The 24,358-nt window shown below is 40.6% G+C and overlaps 1 protein-coding gene across 2 annotated transcripts in view; it reads right to left on the bottom strand.

The window, feature by feature from the left end:
* Positions 1–24,358, bottom strand: part of APOB (apolipoprotein B) — a 95,747-nt gene that overhangs the window by 24,900 nt on the left and 46,489 nt on the right. For both annotated transcript variants that reach the window (XM_085881549.1, XM_085881551.1), the window contains 11 exons: positions 17,299–17,466; positions 14,929–15,158; positions 14,495–14,626; positions 13,755–13,879; positions 12,466–12,685; positions 11,937–12,109; positions 10,483–10,673; positions 10,019–10,152; positions 9,615–9,816; positions 9,106–9,328; positions 20–8,095 (listed from right to left, as the gene is read on the bottom strand). In XM_085881549.1, coding sequence (XP_085737675.1) covers positions 20–8,095; positions 9,106–9,328; positions 9,615–9,816; positions 10,019–10,152; positions 10,483–10,673; positions 11,937–12,109; positions 12,466–12,685; positions 13,755–13,879; positions 14,495–14,626; positions 14,929–15,158; positions 17,299–17,466 — 9,874 coding nt within the window. The remainder of the gene's footprint in view (positions 1–19; positions 8,096–9,105; positions 9,329–9,614; positions 9,817–10,018; positions 10,153–10,482; positions 10,674–11,936; positions 12,110–12,465; positions 12,686–13,754; positions 13,880–14,494; positions 14,627–14,928; positions 15,159–17,298; positions 17,467–24,358) is intronic.

Genomic DNA, 24,358 nt, shown 5'->3' with positions numbered 1-24,358 from the left:
GAATAAAAAAGCAACTTACCATCCAAGTCAAATTCCAGGAAACGAAGAGTAGACATCGTGCTGGCATCTGTGATGAAGATAACGTGCGCTTCCTTATTTGCAAAAGTTCCATTTTCCATGCTGCTCGACAACGTGAGGTTGTACACAGGTGACGAGATGTTGAATGAGCCAGAAAGACTTCCAAAACTAGGCAGTTTGATGGCGGCCGGCAAGGCAAGTTTGAAAGCAGGAACATCAATATCAATGGCAGGGAAAGAAAAGATTGGCTTTTCGAGATCATACCCACGAAGGATGTCAAAATACAGAATGTTACTAAATGACCAATCAAATCTGCGAATATTTATCCTGAAAGCTGGGATGGACAGCTTGAAATATGGAACAGCGTATTCTTTCATAGCAATGTAGTTCATTGTAATTTCGAGCTGAGGAAAATGAATTTCCGGGAAATTTAGGAAGTCAGTGCTAAAAGAGGGAAACATGATCACATTGGGGATGTGAATATTTTTTAGGTCAATGGTGTATGACGGAACAATAAGGTCACTGAATGGAATGCGAAATTCTGTAGTTTTAAAACGTGTTGGGAATTCTATTTCACTGAACTTTACAGTGTAACTTGGAACCAGTACATTCGTGAATGGAATGGTGAACTCTGGAACGGTGAAATATTCTGGAAATTCAAAACTCCAGAAGTCAATGTTGTATGGACCAATAATCATGTTCACCAATGGGATTTTAATTCGTGGAATGGATATTTTTCCATCAAAAGCTTCGGGCCATGTTATTCCTGAGATTAAACGCAGGCCCTGTCGTATCTTCTCTGGCAAATGTTTGACACATTCAGGAATGTAAAGGGTCACAGCAGGGAAGCTTATCTTTCTGCCATTTGTTGCTTCCAGTTGAGGAGGTTGCAGTAGAAATCCATTCGGGTTTTTGAGGTACTCGAGGGCTGAGGATAATTTGATACGCTGCAGATCTTGCTCCCTTGTCGTCGTACTCATTTTGAGCACATCCCATAAGCTCTTTCTATACAGGGGGAAGATGATCTTTTTCATGAATGCAGCGTGCCCCTCCAAAAAGGCATCGGAACTGTAAGTAAGCTTACGTTCTTTGTTGGCAATTCGTGCCTCGTGCAAGTATGATACGGAGGAAATCTGTCCATTTCCATTCCATTTAATAGATTGGTTCTGTGGATTCAAAAATAAACTGATGATTTCATGGAAATGAACTTTCTGAGTAAGGCTGTTAGGCTGTTGAATGAAAGCCTTTAGAGAAGCACTCAGTTCCTGTGGTGTACTCTTAAACTCCAGTTTTCCTTCCATATTATTTTGACCTGAGCCATAGAATTTCCCATTTACCCGTTCTTTATTTTGGGAGTTGTGTTTCAACATAGCATAGAGTCGTAAGGCTGATAGCTCCAAATCAAACTCTTCTTTGGATGAGATGTTCAAATAGATAACTTCCAGGAAGCTGCAATTGGAGCTCAGGTCATTATATATTGAAGAACGCAGGCCATGTTTATTCAGCTGCATGTTTGCAGTGTTTTCTAGCTTTCCACTGAAACTACCATCAATATCTTTGTCCATTTGACCTACTGACTTGAAATGAGAGTCGACAGAGAATGTTGGCCAAAGAGCATCCACTGTAATATTGTGCCCGAGATATCCATTAAAGTCAGGTAACAGATTGTTGTCAAAAAACATCAAGATTCTATCCACTTTCAAGGATGCCTGATGTTTCATCTGGAGCAATGGTTTCATCCTGCTGTTGCTATGCACATCTTGATCAACAACAAACTTCACTGCCTGTGTTTCGAACATACCATGAGAGTCTAAGGAAATATCGATCCCTTGTTTTTTCATTTTTATGCTGCTGTCATGTCTCATGTTGCCCAAGTAGTGTTCAAAACTAAATGTGTTTGCCAACTTGATGCGATTTGCTTTTTGTGATAAGCTTGATCGACCATTTAGTTGCATATTAAGAAAGTCTGGACCAATGCTGTGCATTTGAACATGGGCGATGATGTTGGAACCATTTATGATAGCTGAATTAACAGTCACAGAAATTGGGGTGGAACTGAAAGATGCGTCATAAGTGAAATTTCCAAATGCTGGTAGGTACAGTGTTTGAGGAAGGTCTAGGATGTTGAAATGAGGAAGAATCAGCAACCTACGCCACTTAGGTAGGTTGAAGTCTGGCATCACAATGGTTGGAAGTACCAGCTTGTAAGATGGAACCTTGTAGCCAATGATGGGAAAATTAAAATGAGGAGTCTTATATTGCCTTGAAACAAGGAAACCTACATCAGGAAAGTCTAGATTATAACTTGAAGCTTGTAAGTTTAGGATGGGGATTGTGAAAGTGGGGAGCATTAGCCTTGGTACATTATCTACAACTGTGGCATCAGAGGATAGATCATCATAGCTGTATCTCACAGAATCATAGCTCCACTTCATCCATCTTAGTGATTTAGAGCGTGCTGTATTGAGAAGTTTAACCACGTTTTCCCTGTAGATATCTATCGAATTTTGTAAAATTTCAGGCAATAAAATATCATAAGCATGCCAATGCTTATTTTTGTCATATTGGATTTTCATGGTGAGGTTCACGATCTGCTGGGGAGTCTTAATCAGCGATTCTAGGTTAAGTTTGTCCCAGATCACTAAATTCTCCACTTTGGGTGTCATGCTTTCTATATAAGGGATTGACATAGCAGGTATATCAATCTTGCGTTGAAGGAAACCCAAGTTAAAAGTTCCCTGGGCGCTAAACGAACCCAGGATCTTATCGGCATCATTTGAGAAAGAGAAGTTGTGACCAAAATGATAACGGTTGAATGTAGATGACATGTCCCAGTTTGCCCTTTGCAATTTAGAGTTAAGAGTCAGAGCATAGACATTATGGAAGTTTATTTTGGTCGGTAGCTGAAATGGCAAGTAAAGCTTGCCATCGCAATGAGAGTAGCCAGTCAAATCTATCTCAGATGGTGTAGCCCTCAGGTGGAGTGCCTCATTAATTCTTCCCTTAACCGTTTTCATGCCTTCGGCAGTGTGGTTCATATTGACCTCCAGTGTGAAAAGTTTCACTTTGACTGTGGTGTTAACGATGCTTCGTCCCAATACATTGATGGAGGTTTCACCATTATGCCGGAAATCCATGCTGTAAGGCACAATCTTGAGTTTCATCTCATGGTTGATACTTCTCACCTTATTCACATCATTCACCTTAGCTTTCACCAAGAAGGTAGCACCTAAGATTGAGGAGTGAAGATGGTTGGTATGTTTTCCCTCATAAGACTTTTCATTGACATGACCTTTCATTGTAGCATTATTAAAGATATCAAGATGTATTCCTGAAGCATGTGCAGAAGCCATTATTTTGTTATCATAGTTCATATTGCCATCAAGTGAAGAGAAGGTGAGATTGTGCCGGTAGCTTGTATTTGAATTCAGGGAAATGGACCGTTGTATTCGTAGCAAAGCAGAGTTACGAAGTTCAGCTTTGTAAGCCGTTGTGTTAGCAGCGATGGTATTGATAGCATGTGCAACAACACGAGCTGTTGTCAACTTGATGCTGCCTTTATGAAAGAAGGAACCCAGTGCCTGAGTTAGTTTGGCATTCGTTTCAATCTCTAAATATTGCATCTGAGGTGAGGATACTTGCAAATCTGCGATCATTTGAAAAGCTAGCATGTCATTGTCAGACTTCGCCTCGGCGTTAAGGAAAGACAGAATGACTGGGCTGTCTGGATTTGCTGTTTTGTTGTGGACACCAGCTGAAACCTGTAAATTGTACAAAGGTGTTACAACTTTCAGTTCAGCATTCAGTTGTCCTACTGCAGGTAACGTCACTGTATTTGGGATCTTCGGGAGGTCAATATTTGGAATTTTTAGTTTTGGGAAATCAAAATCGTTCAGCAATGGAACAGTGAATTCTGGAAATTTGATATCTGGGAAGTCAATATTCTCTATTTTCCATGTTAGGATTGGTATGTTGAACGGTTTTATGTCCGAAAAGTAAAATTCTACTGCTGGTAACATTTCCACTATGACGTCAGTAGGACGTCTAATGGAGTATAGTAAATCGATCACATTCAAGATAACCTGCTTGATCTCCTGAAAGTCTATCTTAATCGCATCAACCTTGAAATAGCCAAGGACATAAAATTCTGGGGTATAAAAATTATTTGGAATATCTATATTGCTGAGTGTTTTCAGGTCAAGGTGGAATGATCTCAAATGCAAGTCAGTAAATGGAACAGTGAAAGCAGGAGTATCAAATTCTGTTGGTATCTTCAATTTCCGCAATGCTCCGAGGCTGATCTCAAAGGAAGGAATTGTGTATGAAAAGATGTGAACTTTTGGTGTGGTGAAACCCTTTTCTAAGAAATTCCGGATTTCATCTACTATACCTTGCAGATTGTATTTTGAAGCAAACCCTCTCAATTCATCAAGTGCGGCAATGACCGCTTCACTGACATCAAATTCACTCACAGCTGTCATGGCACGAGCAGCGACTGCAGTGATGCTTTTCAAAATCCCATTTATTTCTTTATGTAAATCCATGTTGCGAATTGCATCGTTGAGAGAAGTCATAGCATTGCTGATTGCCATCAACAAATAATCAAGATGTGTTGCTCTCAACAGCCGTACTGCCATGCGCGTGAAACATTTTTCAATGTCAGCAAAAGAGATGTCTGTCAGACCTTTCAATTTCTCTCCGACTTCTTTGACTTTATCTTTCAACATCATTGGTATATCATTATTTTGGAGATATTGGTTGATTATATCTGTCTTTTCTTTAATCAATGCATTCATTTCTTTCACAAATTGGTCGTAATCAAAGTCTTGCAGGTACATTATTGTGAAATTCACAACGTCATTAATATTGTCGACAAATTGCTGGTAATTCGTTCTTTTGAGCATGTTTAGCAAATCATCTATGAAGACAGTACATGGTAGAATAATGCTATTGAATTTGGAATATTTCAGGTATTCAGCCAGTCTTCGGACATGTTTGTTCACATATCGTTGCACCGCGTTCGTCACAGAGGTCACAAGAGTATTTATCTTTTCAAATATTGCGTGTTCATTCATCATCTGAAAAAGCAAAAGTTCCATAGCACGTTCTTTGACTTTGTAATGGTGTAATGTATCGACAATCCAATCCCGAATATTTTGAATGACTTGTCTGAACTTCTCACCGTGTATAATGTCCTTCAGGTATTGTATCACCTTGTTTATGTCGATATCCTTGATGAAAGAAATGACATTTGTGATCACTACTTTCAAGTCCTCTTCACGAATAAAGGTCTGCAATCTATCCAAACTTTCATACATCAAATTTGTTATTTTTCCTGCTTCATTGATCATGTATTTCTTCACCAACTCACCATCATATTGCTTGATAAAAATCTTCAACTTTTCAATGGCTTCATTCATTCCGCTCAAGATTCCATATTGCTGGTTAAATCTTTTCATCCTTTCAATCATGTCATCGAGAATTCCAAAGATGAAATCATCGATTGAATATGTCCTAATGAAGTCGATTATTACAGCTCTTACTCGCTCGACAATCTCAACCAACCCACTTAAGTGAAGCTCTGATGACGCTTCAATCCAGGAAATCATTCCATCGACAGAGAGCGAATTCAGATCGTAGTTTTTCATTGAATGAAAGAGCTCCTTTTGTGCATATTTTATACGTTTTTCGAAGTTCATATTTTGCACAATCTCGTTGAATTCCTGTGCAACATTGTTTACCATCCGTTCAAAATTTTTAACAAATCTATTGATATTTTCTGCTGTAGGCAGAATCTCTTTCACAGATCTTAACACGTTGATGGTAGAAACCTTCAGCATGTTGAAATAAAATGGGAAACCCTCTATGAATGGAATGTTAACCAGGTGAACATCTTTATTTTTATCATAATCCAACGAAGCAGAGAGATTGAAGTCCTGCAGGTCTTTGGTGAGTTTTGGCTTAATAGACAGCATTTCCAGCAGATTATAATATTGTGCTGCCCTGTTTATTTTCAGAACAGGTAAGTTGATTGATGGAACTTTGATGCTGATATCTAGAAGATTAAGATCTACACTTGCATTATTCTGTGTTTTGAGGGTGATGCTATTTTCATTGTTCGCCAAATACACCTGATGAGTGTAGCGATTATTGTTCAATTCACTTCTCAGGTCCCACTTTAGCATTTGCTCCCTCAGATTGAAGAGCGTGTCAAAGTCGTGCTGCAATTCGGTGCTGTACTCTTTTCCAGACTGGAACGTATGCCTGCTACTGCCAGTGTATGCATGCTTCAGTGTATACACGAGTGGCTTAGACTGCAACATGATATTGCTGTACATTTCCCCAGAATGCTCACCGAAGAATCTGACCATCATCTTTCCATCTGTCGTCATTTCAAGATTAACTGCAAAAGGACGGACTGAGCTTTGAATCATGTTGGAGAACTCAAGTGGTTCTGAAAAATATTTTGTTGAAGACTCAAGCTTCCCTGAAAGGCCTGCAAACTCCATATTTAGTTTGTTTTTGATGTTCCCTCCATAAAAACTGCCATTGGTACTGACTCTGAAATGGCCAGCCATGTCAGAATACAGTACCTCAAATTTCTGCTTCAGCTCGTGACTTGAACATTTGCTGGTGAAATTATTGTCAAAGTTGAGTTTCAATGATGACAAATCTAGCTTGGCAATATTGATCATTTCAATATCCTTGAATTTCCAGTTGGAACGGGCATAAAATGTTTGTCTTGGAAATCCAATGTTTACATTTACGTTATTTGAAATTTGAGAACCATAAACATCTCCCATTGATATGGATTCCAACTTTAGCGTCCACAGTTTAACTCGCAGTTCATTGATATTACTCAACTCATTGTTTGCAAACTTTCCAGTCAACATGGTTTTGAGAATGATGCCATCACTGCGAAGCATAACATCAAGACCATGATTGATGACGGCTGGATAAAATATATTGCTCTTGTACATGTTCCTGGCAATCAATTCAGAGGCATCAGTCTTAACTTCAAACTTATTCATGACATTTTGTTTTCCCATTGTGCCATTCATGAAAGCTGTGAAGAAAACTCCAGATAGAGAGGCATTTCCCTCAATGTTGTTTTCAAAAGAGAGTCCTGGGTAGTTGATCATTGTTTTTGATCTACCTTGGAGGTGACGACTATTGATTTTCAATCTTGCCTTGTGGGAGGCGTTGTTCAGGAACGTTTCCATTAAAATAAGCAGGCCTTTGCTATTGAATGAGCCGAGCAATGTATTGTGAAGTTCATGTTTGTTGTAACCACCACGCTCAACAAATGAGAAATCTATCCCTGAGAGTGTGTAAGTGATGTTAATTTTGTTGTTAAAGGCTAACTTAGAGATGGAGGTCTCCCTATTTCTTCCTTCTGTCACAGAGTACAAATTTATCTGTTCATCATCACTCCTGAATCCAGCAGAGTAGTTGAAGAACATGCCGAAAAGTGATCCCTTTAACTCCTCATTCAGGAGTAATGCATCCTCGTCACTTACAATTTGTGCCTTGTAAATGACAACATCCAAGCCTCTCCTCACCTTTGAATTCATACTTCCCTTAATTTCTTCAGCAGATAATGTCATGCTTAACGTATTATTGAGCAGGAAGGACAGAACATTGCCAGCGTTTATGTCAGATATAGTCAGTTGTCTGTTCGTAAACAACACTTGCCATTCATCGACAAAGTTACCAAATGATGAGTCAATGACCATCGTTGTCTTTACTTTGCTGTTATAGTCTTCCATGTGGTAAAATCCTGAAATGGTGTGATTGAAATTGTTATGGAACTTGTTTAAAAGGGTCGACTTGGTCTCAACGTTATGTAGGAATGAAGCCTGTCCATCCCTGGCCTCCACTGTGGCTTTGAAGCTGGTGTTCGCCTTAGCATAAGGTATTTCTACACCTGCCAGGCCTTGAAGTCTACTTGAGAAACCTCCTGAGAGGTCTGTTGCACTCTCAAACGTGCTATTAAAATCAATTAACGGACATCTGTGTGAAAGTCCAGTTTGAAGTTCTAAGACTTTCCAACCAGTGTGAGAAACTTTGATGTTACCTGAAAAAAAAGACAAGCAAGCACAATGAGATGATGAAATAACTACATTAATACACCTTTTAGGGACCTTTTTTTTAAATGTATGCATTAGGTTGAGGAGGAGGTGGGAGGGGTGAGCGCAGAGGACTAAAGTGATAAAATTAAAATTAGGAAATGGAAAAAAAGAAGAGGGGATAGGGAAGAGAAAGGAGAGTATCTTGAGTCATGGAAGGAATGGGGAAATGAGTGGAAATGAGGTTGCAAGTAGATAAAAGTAAGAGATGAGGGGAGGAGGGTTAAGAAAGAAGCATGTATGAGACATACGAGCCAATGAGTGAGTTGCAAGTGGGGTGGTGATTGGGGGGGTGGGGGGTAAAACTTTATACCACTTTTTGTATGAAATAAACAAATGGTCACTCACACCACTTACAAAAAAATACTAGAAGGGCACACGGGAGAGAGAGCGCATACCTCTGCCAGGCTGATTAGTTTATGTTTTGTACCCCACTGATAGGCTGGATCTGGATTTGAACCTGAAATAAAATTTAATCCACTTGTTCTTATCACCTAACCAACTCATCTACCAACTTTCACCCGAATCCGTCCATAACTTTTCAAGATATAGTGCTTTATGTCGTTTTTGGCCCTATTTCCCAATGGTGAAAAATCACTTTAAAATTATCGGATCCAGATCCGGATTTGGATCTTTACCAAAATCTAATCATTTTGTCCTTGTCACATACCAGAGCTCTCCACAAAATTTCATCCAAATCCATGCACAACCTTTTGAGATATTTTGTTCACAAGCAAACAAACAAACAGACAGATGGGGGTAAAAACATAATCTCCATCCACCTTTGGTGGCGGAGGAAAAGATTTTCTGTGATTTCTCATTCGACCTGATAAAAGATCTGATGACATTTTCATCAGATCTCACATGAAACATTTTTTATTTGGGGTGTTACACTTAAGTTTGCATATCAAAGTAATGAATTGAATGTTTGGATGTAAACCTTGATTGAGGTACTTACTAGTGAGCACATGTGAGAGGGTCGAGATAAAGCTGTTTGAGTTTGACCCAATCTTGGCTTCAAAAACAACCTTCTCATCACCTGTTGTCTTGTTGCCAAACTCAGCATCGAAGGTCCAGTTATACAAATTGTTTTTGAGATTGTATTTCATTGAAAGAGCACCAAACAGTGGCAGCCTCAAGGTGTGACTATTGGGGATTCGCACGCCCTGGATGGTGTCAACCTAAGCGAGAACAAAACCAAACTAGCAAATACATTTATGGCAGACAATGAACATTTTTAATGTGAAACATCCCTTTCACATTGTATTTAGAATGAAGCATAACCAAATGAGATGTGGAGTATGGACTGGGATGTGATGTGATGATTATGAAGTCCATGTCTAATCAGTTAACCAGTGAATGGTGCAGTTACTGCTAGCTCAGCTTTAGTTCTTTAGAAATACTGTAACGGGGGAGATAATTTCAAGACTGGTTGGCCCTAGGCCTTACACATGGAAATTTCATCACCTTTCCGAAGTAGGGAAGAACAACGGGTGGAAGTGTGAGTTTATGGGATGGAATCCTCATGCTGAGTAAAGGGTAGTTGAGGGCGGGAGTGTGCAAAGTCATGGGCAGGAGGCGTATGGCAGAAGTTGTTCGGCCACCCATCGGTAGCGGAATTGTGAGAAACCAGCTGTCCTTGTTGAACTTGTAGCTCATGCTCCCATTACTGGTAAGCACAGGAAGTATAAAGTGCAATATAAATAAAGATTAACAAAATGGGACACTAGTGAAGAATTTTATCACATTCTTCTTTGGATTGAGGGAAATTAGAAAACCCATGGAAGCACCATTGAATAAAGTTCTGTCTTAGATTATGCTAATATGTCCAACAAAGTCACAAACCTTAATCTCAGTTCTCTCATACACACCTCGTTGTGAAAAGCTCTTTCGGTAAACTTAGAGATAGCAGAAGAAATTTTTTGCCACTTGGCATTTTGAAGACTCTTCGAAGATGCTGCAGAGCATTCACATAGCCCGTTTTTTGAAGGCCAATGTCTGCAGCCTGGTCATGAAACATAAAAAAAAGATTTTTTTTTAGTGTAATTTCCTTTGCATATACCTTTACTAGTGCCTGACATCACAATACCTTTACTATAACAAGCTTTCATCCAATATTATATTAAAGCTCAAGTAATAAAAGAACAATGCAAAAGCAAATCGGATGCAATATGAAATTAGTGGTTTGCTTCTTCATTGTTGGGCAAAAGACCTCAAAGTCACTTCTTCGACTGTAAATCTGAAACCTCTCATCCCCATTGGCCAGCCTTTTTTCACCCTTGCTTTTTGCATGCAGAGTGAGTCATGACAGTGAGGATAGCATAAAGCAACATACCTCTAAACTCTTAGACATGATGTGTCTGATCGTCATGTCTGTCTGAGCGATACGTTGTTCCAGCATTTTATCGATCAAATGTCCCAGGCCTTTCAAGATATTCCCACTGTTTTGTGGTGCGAGAGCTTTGAGAAGCTGATGAAGCTTCACATGCACATCTTCAGACCAACGCGCTTCAAGCTTATCAGCATCTGTGTAAACATGTCATTCCAATTCAGAATGTTAGGTAGTGGCTCAACTTTCACTCAAACTTTTCCTAAAAAAATCAATTAATGTTAGCCTATATCGTTAGACTTTTCCTTGTACATGACTCTCAAATTGAGGATGGTGAACCACTATTGTCATAGCTAATACATTCCTTGCAGCAAAAGCAAAGATTCTATCTTGGTTTATGATTTTAGCAATGTCATCATCCTCAAAGTATATCTATTTATATATTTTTCGGTTCAACAAGCATTATTTTTTCAGTGAACTAATGCAAAGTTGTGTACATGTCCCAGAATGATATATTGAAATGAACCCAGGCTTATTGTACACCTCAACTCTTTTGTTCCTCTTTTCCCCTCATATGTTGCTCTGCCATTTTGAGATTGATCAATCATACCCTTCCCTCTCAGGCTTCAAGCAGGTGGTGCACTACAATATCATATTATCCTCCATCCCTAGCCACAATATTTTCGACACCAATTGATCCTATCAAACCTAGCATAAGGTTACCAAGTTTCCTTTCTCGCTCTCTCTCTCTCCTCTTTTTCTGTTTGTTCATTACCTCCACTACCAAAGGTGGCTGGAGGTTACGTTTTCACCCCTCTCTGTTTGTCAGCCTGTCTGTGAGCAGGATATCTCAAAAAGTTATGGATGGATGTCGATTAAATTTGTTGGACAGGTTGGGTATGTGCCAAGGACAAATTGATTAGATTTTGGTGAAGATCTGTGTCCAGATGTGAATGCAGATACAAGAAAATTTTAAGTGATTCTTCACCATCGAGAGATCGGGTGAAAAACGATGTATAGCATGTTGTTTTATAAAGTTGTGGACGGATTACAAAACTACGTCGATGAGTTGGGTAGGTAACGAGAACAAGCAGATTCGAATTTGGTTAAGGTCTGGATGCAGATTCGGCCTATCAGTGGGATACAAAACGTAAACTGTTCAGCCTGGCAGAGGTACAAGCTCTACCGAGTGCTGTTCTAGTTCCCTTCTTTATTGTGTCAAACCGTTGCCAAACTGCTCCAGTCTCAGTTCATTACCTCTTTATCCTTTGTCACCTCACTCTTCCATGAGCCATGACATTGCAAAGTAGAAAAAACAAAGAATGAAATTGGTCTTGTCCGACTCGTTATCAATCCCATATTCGAAATAATTATTCACCAAGTCATGCATTTTTGTGTATAAATTGATGTATTTTGTCACACGTGCTGATATCTATGGGATTTGAGGAAACATTACTCACCTAATTCAATGTCATATTTCGCCGAGATGTCGGTATGAGCAGCATTTAATTTTCCTTCATATCTTAAACTGTATTCGTCACCCACAAAATTTGTGACAGCCTGAGAACTGCCATAAATGTTCAAACGAGGAATCTGAAAGAAGCCTTGCAGGAAATCTTTGTTGCTTGTTCTCCTGTCGATCGGAAGGTGATGACATTAAATACAGTGATGCAATATCCTGTATTTACTTCCTGGTAATTTCACATTCATCTTTAAAAGTCATATATATATATATATATATATATATATATATATATATATATATATATATATATATATATATATATATATATATATATATCTATCAATAAAAAGTCATATAAAAGTCATATAAAATTAGTGTTATTTTTGCAATAAGTTTTAGCACTAAAACATGTGGGAAAAGACTTTTTGGCTGCCATAATCCTGTGTGAGTATTTTGGTAAATGTTTATAATATGTCAATAGAAATCTTCTTCCTGCTACATTGTTTGATGCGTGCCACACCCACCAATAGCGTCCAAGCAGTGTTGATTGGGATATATTTTGCATTGACGTGTTGAAGCTGATTGAATATCCCAGACGATCTTGGCTGAGGTCGGACTCATCTTGTATTTGTAGAGTAGCCTGCAAACAGCTCAAGCAGTTTGGCGTGTTGAACTTCCATTCCAGTCGACCATCATTCCAATTGCATATGGCCTCTGTTGAGACCTCCTTCAATCCCAAAGAACCTGAAAGTGAGGAAACACATGGGTAAGAGACAAATGCAAAATAAACTCCACAGTTTGACCAATTAATAGTTCGTTCTGTCGAGCAACAAAAAGACAGGTTTGCAAGTAACATTCTTCTTCTTCTTTCTTTAACGGCCACTATTATTTCCTTTTGTGGGGTTGGCCAGAGGAAGCTTGACTAAAGTCTTTCACGAACCACCTGGTACCTGATGTTCAAACAAGCAGCTACAAACAAGTACCTGATGTTCGACGAAGTATGTGGGGCAAGAATTTGGAATTTGTTCATGGGGCCGGTGATAGCGCACCGACTCTTTGCAAATGACACCATGAGATCCTTAACATCCACCAATTAATGCCGGCAGATGAGACAGCCGTTTAACGTCCAACCCAGGGATGGCACACACACTGATGAATCATCTTACCTGTGAAACAACGGGATGACAGTTTACAGCTGGGATTCGGATCCAAGCTAGACAGCTTAGAGGTGAGTGTACGTACCTCAAGGCCATCTTGTAAACCCCAAGTAATATCACAAGATATTTATCATGCAAGTCCTCGATAATTTTATTATTGGTTGGCTGAAATTTATTTGGCATAGGTTTGGAGGTAGTAAGTGTTTGTCTAATGCATATAAGAGTTTTATCAATCCAAAGTTGACAATGGTCTGCGAACCACCATGATAAGGAAAGTAAAGATATTTTGGGTTTTAAGCCTTTCATAGAACAAGAGGAGAGCTTATGATGGTACGTTCATAGGCATGTGTCCAACTGTTGCCAGTACAGCATTTATTTTCAGTACAGTACTGATAAAACTGATTGTTTGACTCGTCTGCACACACGAACCAACACTTAACTTGACAATATCTTGTATTCACTTTTGTCGAAAGCAGAAGCAGACTGCTTAAAAACAGGGCTTGGTTTTTTTTTGTTTTTTTTAAATAAGTCTCATAAAGCATTGTCTCGCTTTTTTGCCAAAATATGCTGAAACTTACAATAGTATGAATTATTTATGCATTCACCTTTGTTGTCTATGGAAGAGTATACATATAATGAAGAAATGATTAACTTACCATCAGTTTGTAGTGCCAATTTGAAAGCGACTTCCCCACTTTGATATCCTGGAAAGTCCTTGAGTGATGCTGACAAAGAGTATTCACGGACTCCATCGGTAGATTCTAGCGAATAGGATGCCATACTGCAAAAATAAAACTTTGTTGTGAACTAAAAAAAAGCCTCAACAGAAGGTAAAAAGGACAGCATTTATAATTATTTCAATACTTTGGAATCTAGAGTATTATTCCAACAAATTTTGCCCTGTTTTGCCCCCAAAATAGTTTGTCACTTCTCGAGAATAATGCAGGCAAGTTATCAAGTGGGAATTTATTGTGTACATGCATGTGTAAAATATCAAGTGGGTTAACACGACACTTGAGCAGAGGTAGTATACTATACTTGCCTTTGAGTTGTCTAATCTGGGTTTGATTTCCAGCCCAACTACAAACTGTAAACCTGGTGCTTTAAAGACACAGTGTTGCATCATTGAGTGTAGCAACCTTCAAAAAGGATATTAAGCCGGTTGTCCCATTTTCTATCAATTTGTGGATACTATTGATCTCACAGCACCTTTCCAAAATAGGTCAGAGTATTCCATTCTAGGTTCCTGTTTTGGTTGAGGGAGTCTTTAATGGCTGCATCCTATGATGGAGTTATTACCTCACCCTGATAAATTCGCAGCTACAAACAAGTTCACTACCCTTCGTGCAGAGCACCCCTGAGGATGTATGAGTAGTAATAACAAGACGTCAAATACCTGGCATAAATGTTGTTGCCCTCTGAATTGGCGCACCCCTTTAAACCAGGAATGATATTTATGCAGAGTCTGTCTTTTCCAACCATTTGAACTTCCATTTGCATTTCTTGAGACAAAATGAATGTCCTTATACTGAAAAGCAAGAAAAATAAAATAAAATGGGGAGAAATTATGAAAATCAGTGCCACCATCAAAATTATTTTGTGACAGTCTTGAGTTTCACCTTTCCCAGGTGTCCATTTCACTTTCAAATCCACATTGCTGTGATTGTGACATTTTCAAAACAATCACAGTCTCCGAATTGTATTGTGATTGTCATTCATGGTGAGTGTAAAGTAATAACACATCGATAAAACATAAACATCGGCACTCCAAGATAGATCTGCACACTCACAAGTGCACACATGTATTGTGTAATTAGTAAATATAATTACCTGGATTTTATCAGATTGGTGGACCTTTGTGAAGGTAGAATGCTCAGTTTCAACTCTGAGTGGTCAAGTTTGACTTGGACTTCAGATCCAAACTCGCTAGACAAATCGACAGCCAACTTTACACCGCTACGAGCCACCTTAGGAATCTCGACAGCCATTGACATTTCAACAAAAGTGTTCATAGATGGTTTCAGCTTGAGTCCACTCAAGAATCTCTTCTGAGTCCCAAACTGGATATATCAGAAAGTCACGTAAAACAAGGCATAAAATCAATAATGTATGAAACACGTGAGTATTCATATTGTTGTAATTATTTCAGATTGGTGTGTGTATGTATGTATGTATATATGTATGTATCTATATATATATATATATATATATATATATATATATATATAAATATATATATATATATACAAAATGAGGGGTTCATTTATATATATATATATACAAAATTGTATATATATATACAATTTTTTTATTTGATTTTCAAATGAGCACCAGCGCAAATGGTTTGGTACTCATAAAAAAGAAAAAATGTCAGCGTCGAGCATGCTCATCTGCTTTCCCAATCACCACTCCGATTTTTAACATGCTTCTCGGCTCAGTATGCATCTTACTCCTTTGTAAGCACTCTCTCAGAACGTCTGCTCCAGACGAGACACTCGCAAGCCACTCCTTTTATCATTCCGGACGCTCCTGAACCTCCTCTTCTTTCTGCTTGCTTGTGTGTTCTCCTTAGATCTTTTTTTTTAAATCTTATAAGTTATAAACGTACAATATAACGTGTAAATTATAACGCTAACATTTATAAATTTAATTTGGAAATCACAGTATATCAATTATCAGAATTATCATGGAACAATCTTACCTACACGAGCTGAGAAAACCTCTTCTTCTTCCTCTTTGCTCACGTATTCCCATTAGATCTATATTTTTTAATCTATTAAGTTGTAATACAACTACCTACAGCAGCTGAGAAAACCTTCCATCAAAAGCCTCTGTTGTGCTAATACATTTTTGAGCTTTCGGAGCATTGTTGAAGTATGAATTTAGTTTTTTTTCCACCACGCAAGAGTTTGTTTTTAACCACCAGTTATGTGAACGTGTGTGTGTGTGTGTGTGCGTTTTTTTTTTTTAAAGAAGAAGAAGGCGCTTCCAACCAAAAGTAAAAAAAACTACATCGACTCCACCAATTTGAGCAAAAAAGTGAGAGCAGACCCGGTCTCAGGCAACGTTTTACCGGCTTCATCGGGCACAATATAAATGGCCCAGATTGTTGCAAGTGTGGAGTCCGCCATTACCAATCGACCGGCAGAAAATATATTGCGCCTGATGAAGCCAGTTGCGAAGCCGATGAAACGTTACCTGAGACCGGGTCTGCTATAGCTTTTTTGCTCAAATTAGTGAAGTCGATCTAGTTTTTTACTTTTGGTTGGAAGCGCCTTCTTTAAAAATGTGTAATCCCAACTACCCCACTCTTATCCTCCCCCTCCCCAAAAATATATATATGCGCTCGCGCACACGCACACACACACACACACACACACACACACACACACACACACACACACACACACACACACACACACACACACACACACACACACACACACACACACACAGTTTGTGAAGGCTCTGTCTGTCTATGCAGTTGCATAGGCTCCACTTATCAGGCATATATATATATATATATATATATATATATATATATATATATATATATATATATATATATATATATATATAAAAACATATATATATATATATATATATATATATATATATGTTTTTATATATATATATATATATAAAAACATATATATATATATATATATATATATATATATATATATATATGTATACCCCGGTTAAAATAGGTGTACCATATCCCTGTGTCGTAAGAGGCGACCAGGGTTGCGTCAGGAAGGGCATCCGGCGTAAAACCTGTGCCAAATCACTATGCGGATCACACGGATGATCCGCTGTGGCGACCCCTAACGGGAGCAGCCGAAAGAAGAAGAAGAAGAAGATATATATATATATATATATATATATATATATATATATATATATATATATATATATATATATATATATATGCATATATATACATATATATGCATATATATATACACATATATAAATATATATGTATATATACTCGGGATGAGAGTACCTCAGCAAATTGACTAAATACTATCGCAATACCATTTCACCCATTGACGGATGAATGTTGACAATTGTTTCAATGTTATGGAAAAATGCCAAACTAATCTGCGAAATTGTTATTACCACATAAACACATTAATTTCTACAGCAGAAGAGGTTAGTATTGAAGAACATGGAACGTTCAAGTTGCCTTCTTACCTCGGTGGTATCAATCTGTGCACGGTAATGAGCACCAGCAGCAAGAGATCCAGCTGTTATCAATCTCAAAGGAAGGCCAGCAACATTCGACACATACTCGTCCTTTTCATCAAAGATTAAATGGATGAACATCTCGCCTTCAATCCCACCAGGCATAGCTGAGATGAGCTGGAAAGGAAAATAGTTGGTAAACATGCATAAAATTACTAAGTACTTATTCAAAAAAAAAATGCAAGGCAGAAATAAAAATTACCCCCGTGTGGGGGTGACAGTCATCTCTATAATACCACAAGTTCTCAATGTTCAGTTATGACCGAAGACTACTGTGCAGCTCGACTGTGCATTTCTACTGCGCAGCTCGAACTGCGCAGTTTGGTTTAAGATGACTCGGCATTTTGGCGCGCGCACGAAATTATATTTTGAAAATAAATGCAGACGTTTACATTTCGGGTTTTGAAACTTTTGCACCTTCGGCGGAAAATGTATAAATATAAATTACCCCCCCCCCCCCCCCGTGCGGGAGTGACGGTCATCTCTGCGAGAAAATATATAGCCTCCTGAAGGTAGGGCAGTTTTTGCAAACTTTGAAGTCACGTGACGCGAAAACGAAAGCGAAATTCGAAAATCCGGCCTGACCAAATTTAGATATTGTCCCATAGAATCATATGCCACAATCAAATTCAAGATCGCTTGAGAAATGTAGGAGGAGATAGATTTTGAAAATCGTCATTTTCGCATTTTTTGCCAAATTTGAAGTCACGTGACACGAAAACGAAAGCGAATATCGAAAATCCGGCCCGACAAAAATTTAGATATTGTCCCATAGATTCATATGCCACAATCAAATTCAAGATCGCTTGAGAAATGTAGGAGGAGATAGATTTTGAAAATCGTCATTTTCGCATGAAAATCGTCATTTCCGCATTTTTTGCCAACTTTGAAGTCACGTGACACGAAAACAAAAGCGAATATCGAAAATCCGGTCTGACCAAAATTTATATATTGTCCCATAGATTCATATGCTATAATCAAATTCAAGATCGCTTGAGAAATGGCGGAGGAGATAGAATTTGAAAATCGTCATTTTCGCAACTTCAAAGGCCTCGTGACCTTGACCTTGACCTTCGGTGACCTTGAAAGTCATACCATCGTGTACATCTCATCGACCTCTATCAGGATCACTAATAACCAGATCTCCCGCTTCAACTTCATTGTGAACGGACGGACGGACGGACGGATCGTCACCGCTCCTCTCAACACCCATATTATTAGGTCATGCTCGAAGAGATGACCTAAAAAGGCTAAAAATGCGTTTTATATTTATATTTCATTTCTCCTTCCTTCCTTCTTTGCGAATCGCATCAGCGTTTTTGGCCATCTTCCAGATCACGTGACGATCAAACGGGAAGGAAATTCAAAAATCTTTCCAGTTCGATACAAGATAATATTTTTTTACTATCATAATCAATAAACAGTTGCCGAATATCTTGTAGAATGGCAGACTAGATAGGTTTTAAAAATGGCGATTTTTATAACTTACGTGACCTCGTGACTTTGACCCTGACGTTGAACCCGGACAAAAGTTATATCGTTGTGCAACACTCATCGACCTCTACCCACATACTAAGTTTCATCAAGATCGGAAAGAAAAATTGTTGACGGACGGATGGACGGACATTCGGTCCGGCTTTATTAGGTCATCTCGGTAGAGATGACCTAAAAATAGGACCACTGAACCTCTAACTTATCTGGGCCTTGGAATAATTTTGTAACCCAAATTTGTTCGCATTCTGACTGGTGCATCTGGAGAAGATTTTTAAAGGAATTTATGCGACCGCCATTTTGACACACTTCCAGTCATGTGATCAGCACGGCTTCCACCATTTAACATTAGGACCATGTCCTAATGTTGTACCCCAAATTTGATAGCATTCTGACTGGTGGGTCTCGAGAATATTTTTGAAAGAATTTACGTGATTATCCCCAAAATTGACAAAGTCGGCCATTTTAGCATACTTCTGGTCACATGATTGGCATGACTTCCACAATTTAACATCCTTACCCTGGCCTATTGTTGAAACAGAAAATAGGTGGTATTCTGACTGGTGGGTCTGGAGAAGATTTTTGAAAAAATTTACAAAGTTGGCCATTTTGATCTCCATAAAGTCACATGACCAAAACGAGTTTTGCAATCCCCATTAACAGTCAGGAGTGGAATGATGCTGCCAAATTTAAGCCAGATCAGCCCTGCGGTTTGGCTGGAGAAGTCGAAATATGAGATGGATGGACGGATGGACAGATGGTGCATGATGACAACACCTAAACTGGAATTTCAATTCCAGATAAGCTAAAAACACAGGATGTTTTTCACACTATAGGTTTGCACGCTATTGTCTCTGAGCCATCTTGCCTGGGTTCAAATCTCGGCCGTTCTGTAAACTGTCACCCTGGTGCTCCACAGGCCGGATGAGGCATCGATGTGTGTACCATTCCTTGGATGGATGTTAAACTGGGCATCTCATCTGCCAGCATTGGTTGTTGGACATTATAAAGATTCCATGATGATTGCCGGCACCTGTCCCAATTCTAAATTCCTGCTCTAATTCGAAATTCCAAGCAGGGGGCACTTCATCACCGCAGGGCTGTGCCCCAGAAAATGATGCAGCCAGCAGCCATGTATTACATCCAAAAGGGAAGTTAAATAATTTTAAAAAGAAGACGTGGCATTCATAAAAACATTTAAACACCAAAAAGGGTACTTGGTTGAGTGTATACATCTATCAGACTGAACAGATTATGTTTTGTATCCCACTGGGCTGGATGCGGATTCGATTCTTCACTAAAATCGAATTTATTTGTCCTTGTCGCACATCCAACCAAGTCAGGTCAGGTATGGGAGCATGCGCCAGAGCAGCGCGTCGCTGCATCCACTTACTGCTGGTACTCCAGGGGCCTCCGTCTGACCATCCCCCAGGCAGATGCCTGGCCCATCCCCATCTCCTTGAGATGCCGATCAACCTGCTGCAACCACAAGGCAGGTGGTCGGCCCATTGGCCTCCTCCACTCAGGAGACTCCCTCGCTGAGAGAATCTGGTGAGCAGAATCAGCGTCAGGAAAATGAGCCACATGTCCATACAGCCGCAGCTGACGCTCACGGACTATGCAGGTAACAAATCTCATTTGAGTCTCTCTCAGCAACCGCTTGTTGGACACAAAGTCCGACCAGTGATAGCCAAGGATTCTCCGAAGAGACCTGATATCAAAGGAATTAAGTCTCCGTCTCAGATCCTTCGTCAGAGTCCAAGTCTCACATCCATAGAGCAAGACTGGAAGCACCAAGCACTTGAAGTCTCGGACTTTCGTCCTCCCGCACAGGTACTGGCAGCGCCACACCCCATTATCCAGTGAATCCATCACTCCCCAGGCCCGACCCAGGGCAGACGTCGATTGAACTCTGACTCACAGCCAGCAGAGACATGAATATCACTGCCAAGGTAAGTGAATCTCTCCACGACCTCAACATCCTCACCCCAAACAGACACAGATTGGACAGCAGCATCCAAGATGTCATTGAAAGACTGGATCTTAGTTTTGACCCAGGAAACCCATAATCCCAGGGGCTCCGACTACTCATTCAGCACCTCGAGGGCCCCCAAAAGGATACCTAAAGTCTCCGCAAAGATGACTGCATCATCTGCGAAATCAAGGTCAGAGATCTTGGCATTCCCAAACGATGCAGCGCAGCTTGATCTCTCCGACATCCTCCCGATAATCCAGTCCATACAAGTGCTGAAAAGAGTGCGGGCCAGTACACACCCCGGACAAACTCCAGTAACAACTGGAAATAAGTCAGAGATGGTACTACCACATCTCACAGCACTCTCAGTACCAGAGTAGAGTTCAGTCATCAGATCGATCAGTTTTAGTGGCAACCCACAAAGACCAAGAATGCTCCAGAGGGCATCCTGATTCACTGAATCGAACGTTTTACAAAGATCAACATAGGCTGCAAGCAGCCTCTGCCGAAACTCTCGTCTGCGCTCGGTGAGGACACGAAGAGCAAGGATATGGTCAATCGTTGACCTCTTTGGTGTGAAGCCTGACTGCTCTGGATGCTGGTGCTCAAGCAAATGGTGGTGAACCCTATCAAGAATTATCTGAGCAAAGACCTTGCCCGGCACTGAGAGCAGCGTCACCCCTCGGTAGTTGTTTCAGTCTTGGCGATCACCCTTCCCTTTCCAGAGAGCGACAACAAGGCCCCTCTTCCAGTCAGGTGGGATGATGCCTGTGTTCCAGGCAGAGCACAGAACTGCATGCAACAACACGAGTGCAGCATTTCCACCAGCCTTGAGAAATTCAGCATGGATGCCATAGGTCCCTGGAGCTTTACCTCATTTCAAACGGTTCACCGCAGCCTGTGTTTCCACAAACGAAGGTAGACCACAGTTGATTGGAGGGTCAGCAACAGTGATTGTAACACCCCTGATGACCAAGTCGACAGCTGGTGGATCAGCCTGGTACAACCGCACAAACTAACCAGCCCAGCAGGCCTTCACTTCGGACTCCTCTGACAAGAGCCTACCACCCTCTGCTCTAACTGCAGTACACCGAGGGATGGGCTTGGAAGAACGCAATGCGCGAATTCCCCTGAAAGCAGGACGAGAATCTTTTGACCACAGGTGATGCTCTACCCCCTCACAGATTCCTCGCACATAGGCCTCCTTGTCCACCCTTTGCGCACGTACAGTTTTATGCCTCAGCTCCCTGAACAGCTCAGCTCTGTGATTCAGCCTGGCCCTGCAACTCTGGTCAATGGTATCCAATGTCCCTTGAGAGAAAAAATTCTTCTTTGCCCTGCGGTGAGCTCCAAGACATCCACCGGCAACATCAAGGAATGTGGTTTTAAAGGTACTCCACAACTCTTCAGGATCCCCCAAAGCACCCAAACCCCCCAAAATCTCCACTCAGCTTGTTCGCAAACTCCTCAGCTACCCTCTCATCCTTGAGCTTGCCAACATCCAGCCTAAGCTGGGATGGTACCATTCTCCTGGATTTAAGGTGCAACTTAAGAGTTGCTACAACAAGCCGGTGGTCAGTATTGAGGAACTGAGCACTCTGGTAGACCCTGCAGTTCTGGATCATCCTCCAGCGACCATCAACGAGCACATGGTCAATCTCCTTTGCCCCACCGCCAGCATTGGAATACCAAGTCCAGCGATGAGCTTGTGGGCACTGAAATCATGACCCGGCCACCCGAAGTCCATGATTTCTTGCAAAGTCAAGAAACTTAGTGTTATTCTGGTTCACAGTTCCAGACCCATGGGGACCAACACATGTCTCATAACCATCCCCATCAGTTCCAGTCGATGCATTGAAATCCCCCAAGACTAGAAGTGTATCTCACCTGGGGCAGTGATCAACCACAGACTCGAGCGTGGCACAGAATGCGTCCTTCACCGTGAGATCACTCGCCTCAGTTGGAGCATAAACAGAGATCAGGGAAATGACACCCAAGGAGTGACGAAACCTTAGTCTCACAATATGTTCGTTGACCGGTGTTACTTCAATTATCATTGGAGTCAGTTTATTGGACACAGCTACAGCAACTCCTTTGGCATGGTCACCATCAGAGCGACCAGACCATCAGTAGGTGTAACCACTCGCCATGATCTCCCCACAATCCGGTCTCCAAACCACAGAGAGTGCTGGAATACCGATGTCCAAACGCTTGAGCTCAGATAATAACAGAGACAGGTGATCATCCTCTCTTAGGGATAGGACATTCCAGGCACCCACCCGAAGTGACCACCTGAGCTTAACCCAAGGAGACCGCCGTCTGGTGGATGACACCTCAGCAGCACTCCGACACACTCTCCCGCAATGTAACCTAGGAAGGTGACTCAATGTTTCCCTTGTATCATCAAAGATTGGGGGTCCCGAAGGCTTTGCACCAATCCCGTCATCCGGTGAGCTGCCCTGCAAAGGGAAGCTGCACAGGAGGGGTTTTCAGACTTTTTCAGACCCACAGAGTGGGTTTTCAGACTTTTTCATGCTTCGAGAATGTTTTGCGGAATGAAGGGTTTTATGGTGGCCGGAGTACAAATCCTGCCACCAACCTCCTAATAAGAAGTAACCCGACTGCAGGAGGACGTCTGCAGACACAGTTGGGCACGAGATGTGGATGGTTTTTGGCTCACAAGGAGCTCCTCCACCTTTTGACAGGTTTTGTTTTTAATCCTAATGGGTGTCCATATCCAAACACCCTCCTCACCAGGAAACCTGGTGGGGGAGACGGTTTCGTCGGCGATAACCCAACCATGGAACAGGTTAGTGCAGGTTTACATGATACCTGTAGCAAGTCACAGATCTGATCTGGCCTGACCTGACAATAGGGTCTTGAAGGGTCTTCAAAGATCTATTCCTGTGTGGGGCTCATGTGAAAAAATTCAGACTCAACCCAAGACTGAAACCCAATGACCTCATCACTTACATGGTGACAGCCGACTGAGCTATTGGGTCTTCAGATCTCAGAATTTTCTCACACTAACACTCCAAGCTATATAATGGCTGACATCTTATCTGCCTGCTAGGCAGACCCCGTGCATATGTGTGTGTGGCCAACGTCTTTCTGGTCTGATATATATCGACATTATCAAAGCTTTTTCTTTGGGGCTTTTGTGTCCTCGGCGACTTTTGGGTCATCTTGGTCTTTTGGATCCTGGGGTCTTTTTGGGGTCTTGAGGGTCTTAAAGGGTTTTCAATGGTCGAAGGGGACTCAGCAGTCTTTCGGGTCAAAACGTACATTCCAATAGTACGTAATTAATCGGCATATGTGTCAAATAAACAAACATTTGATGAGAACAACAAAATTTTAATATGCATTTCAATAAAATAGACATCAAATCTTTTCGACTTACACTCCTCAGGATAAAACCACAAGCGGAAGAAGAAGACGTACCAAATTCTCACTAATAAAGTTAAACTGTAATGTCCTCAACGTTGATTGGTTGAGAGAAAGAAAGGATGGGATTACCTAATTGGTGGGACCATAGAGCTTCAT

This window comes from Eptatretus burgeri, chromosome 5 (assembly GCF_056783735.1).
Source record: "Eptatretus burgeri isolate ZD-2024b chromosome 5, Ebu_testis_v1, whole genome shotgun sequence".
In the NCBI taxonomy this organism is placed as follows: Eukaryota; Metazoa; Chordata; class Myxini; order Myxiniformes; family Myxinidae; genus Eptatretus; species Eptatretus burgeri.
This window is presented reverse-complemented; position numbering and strand designations above follow the sequence as displayed.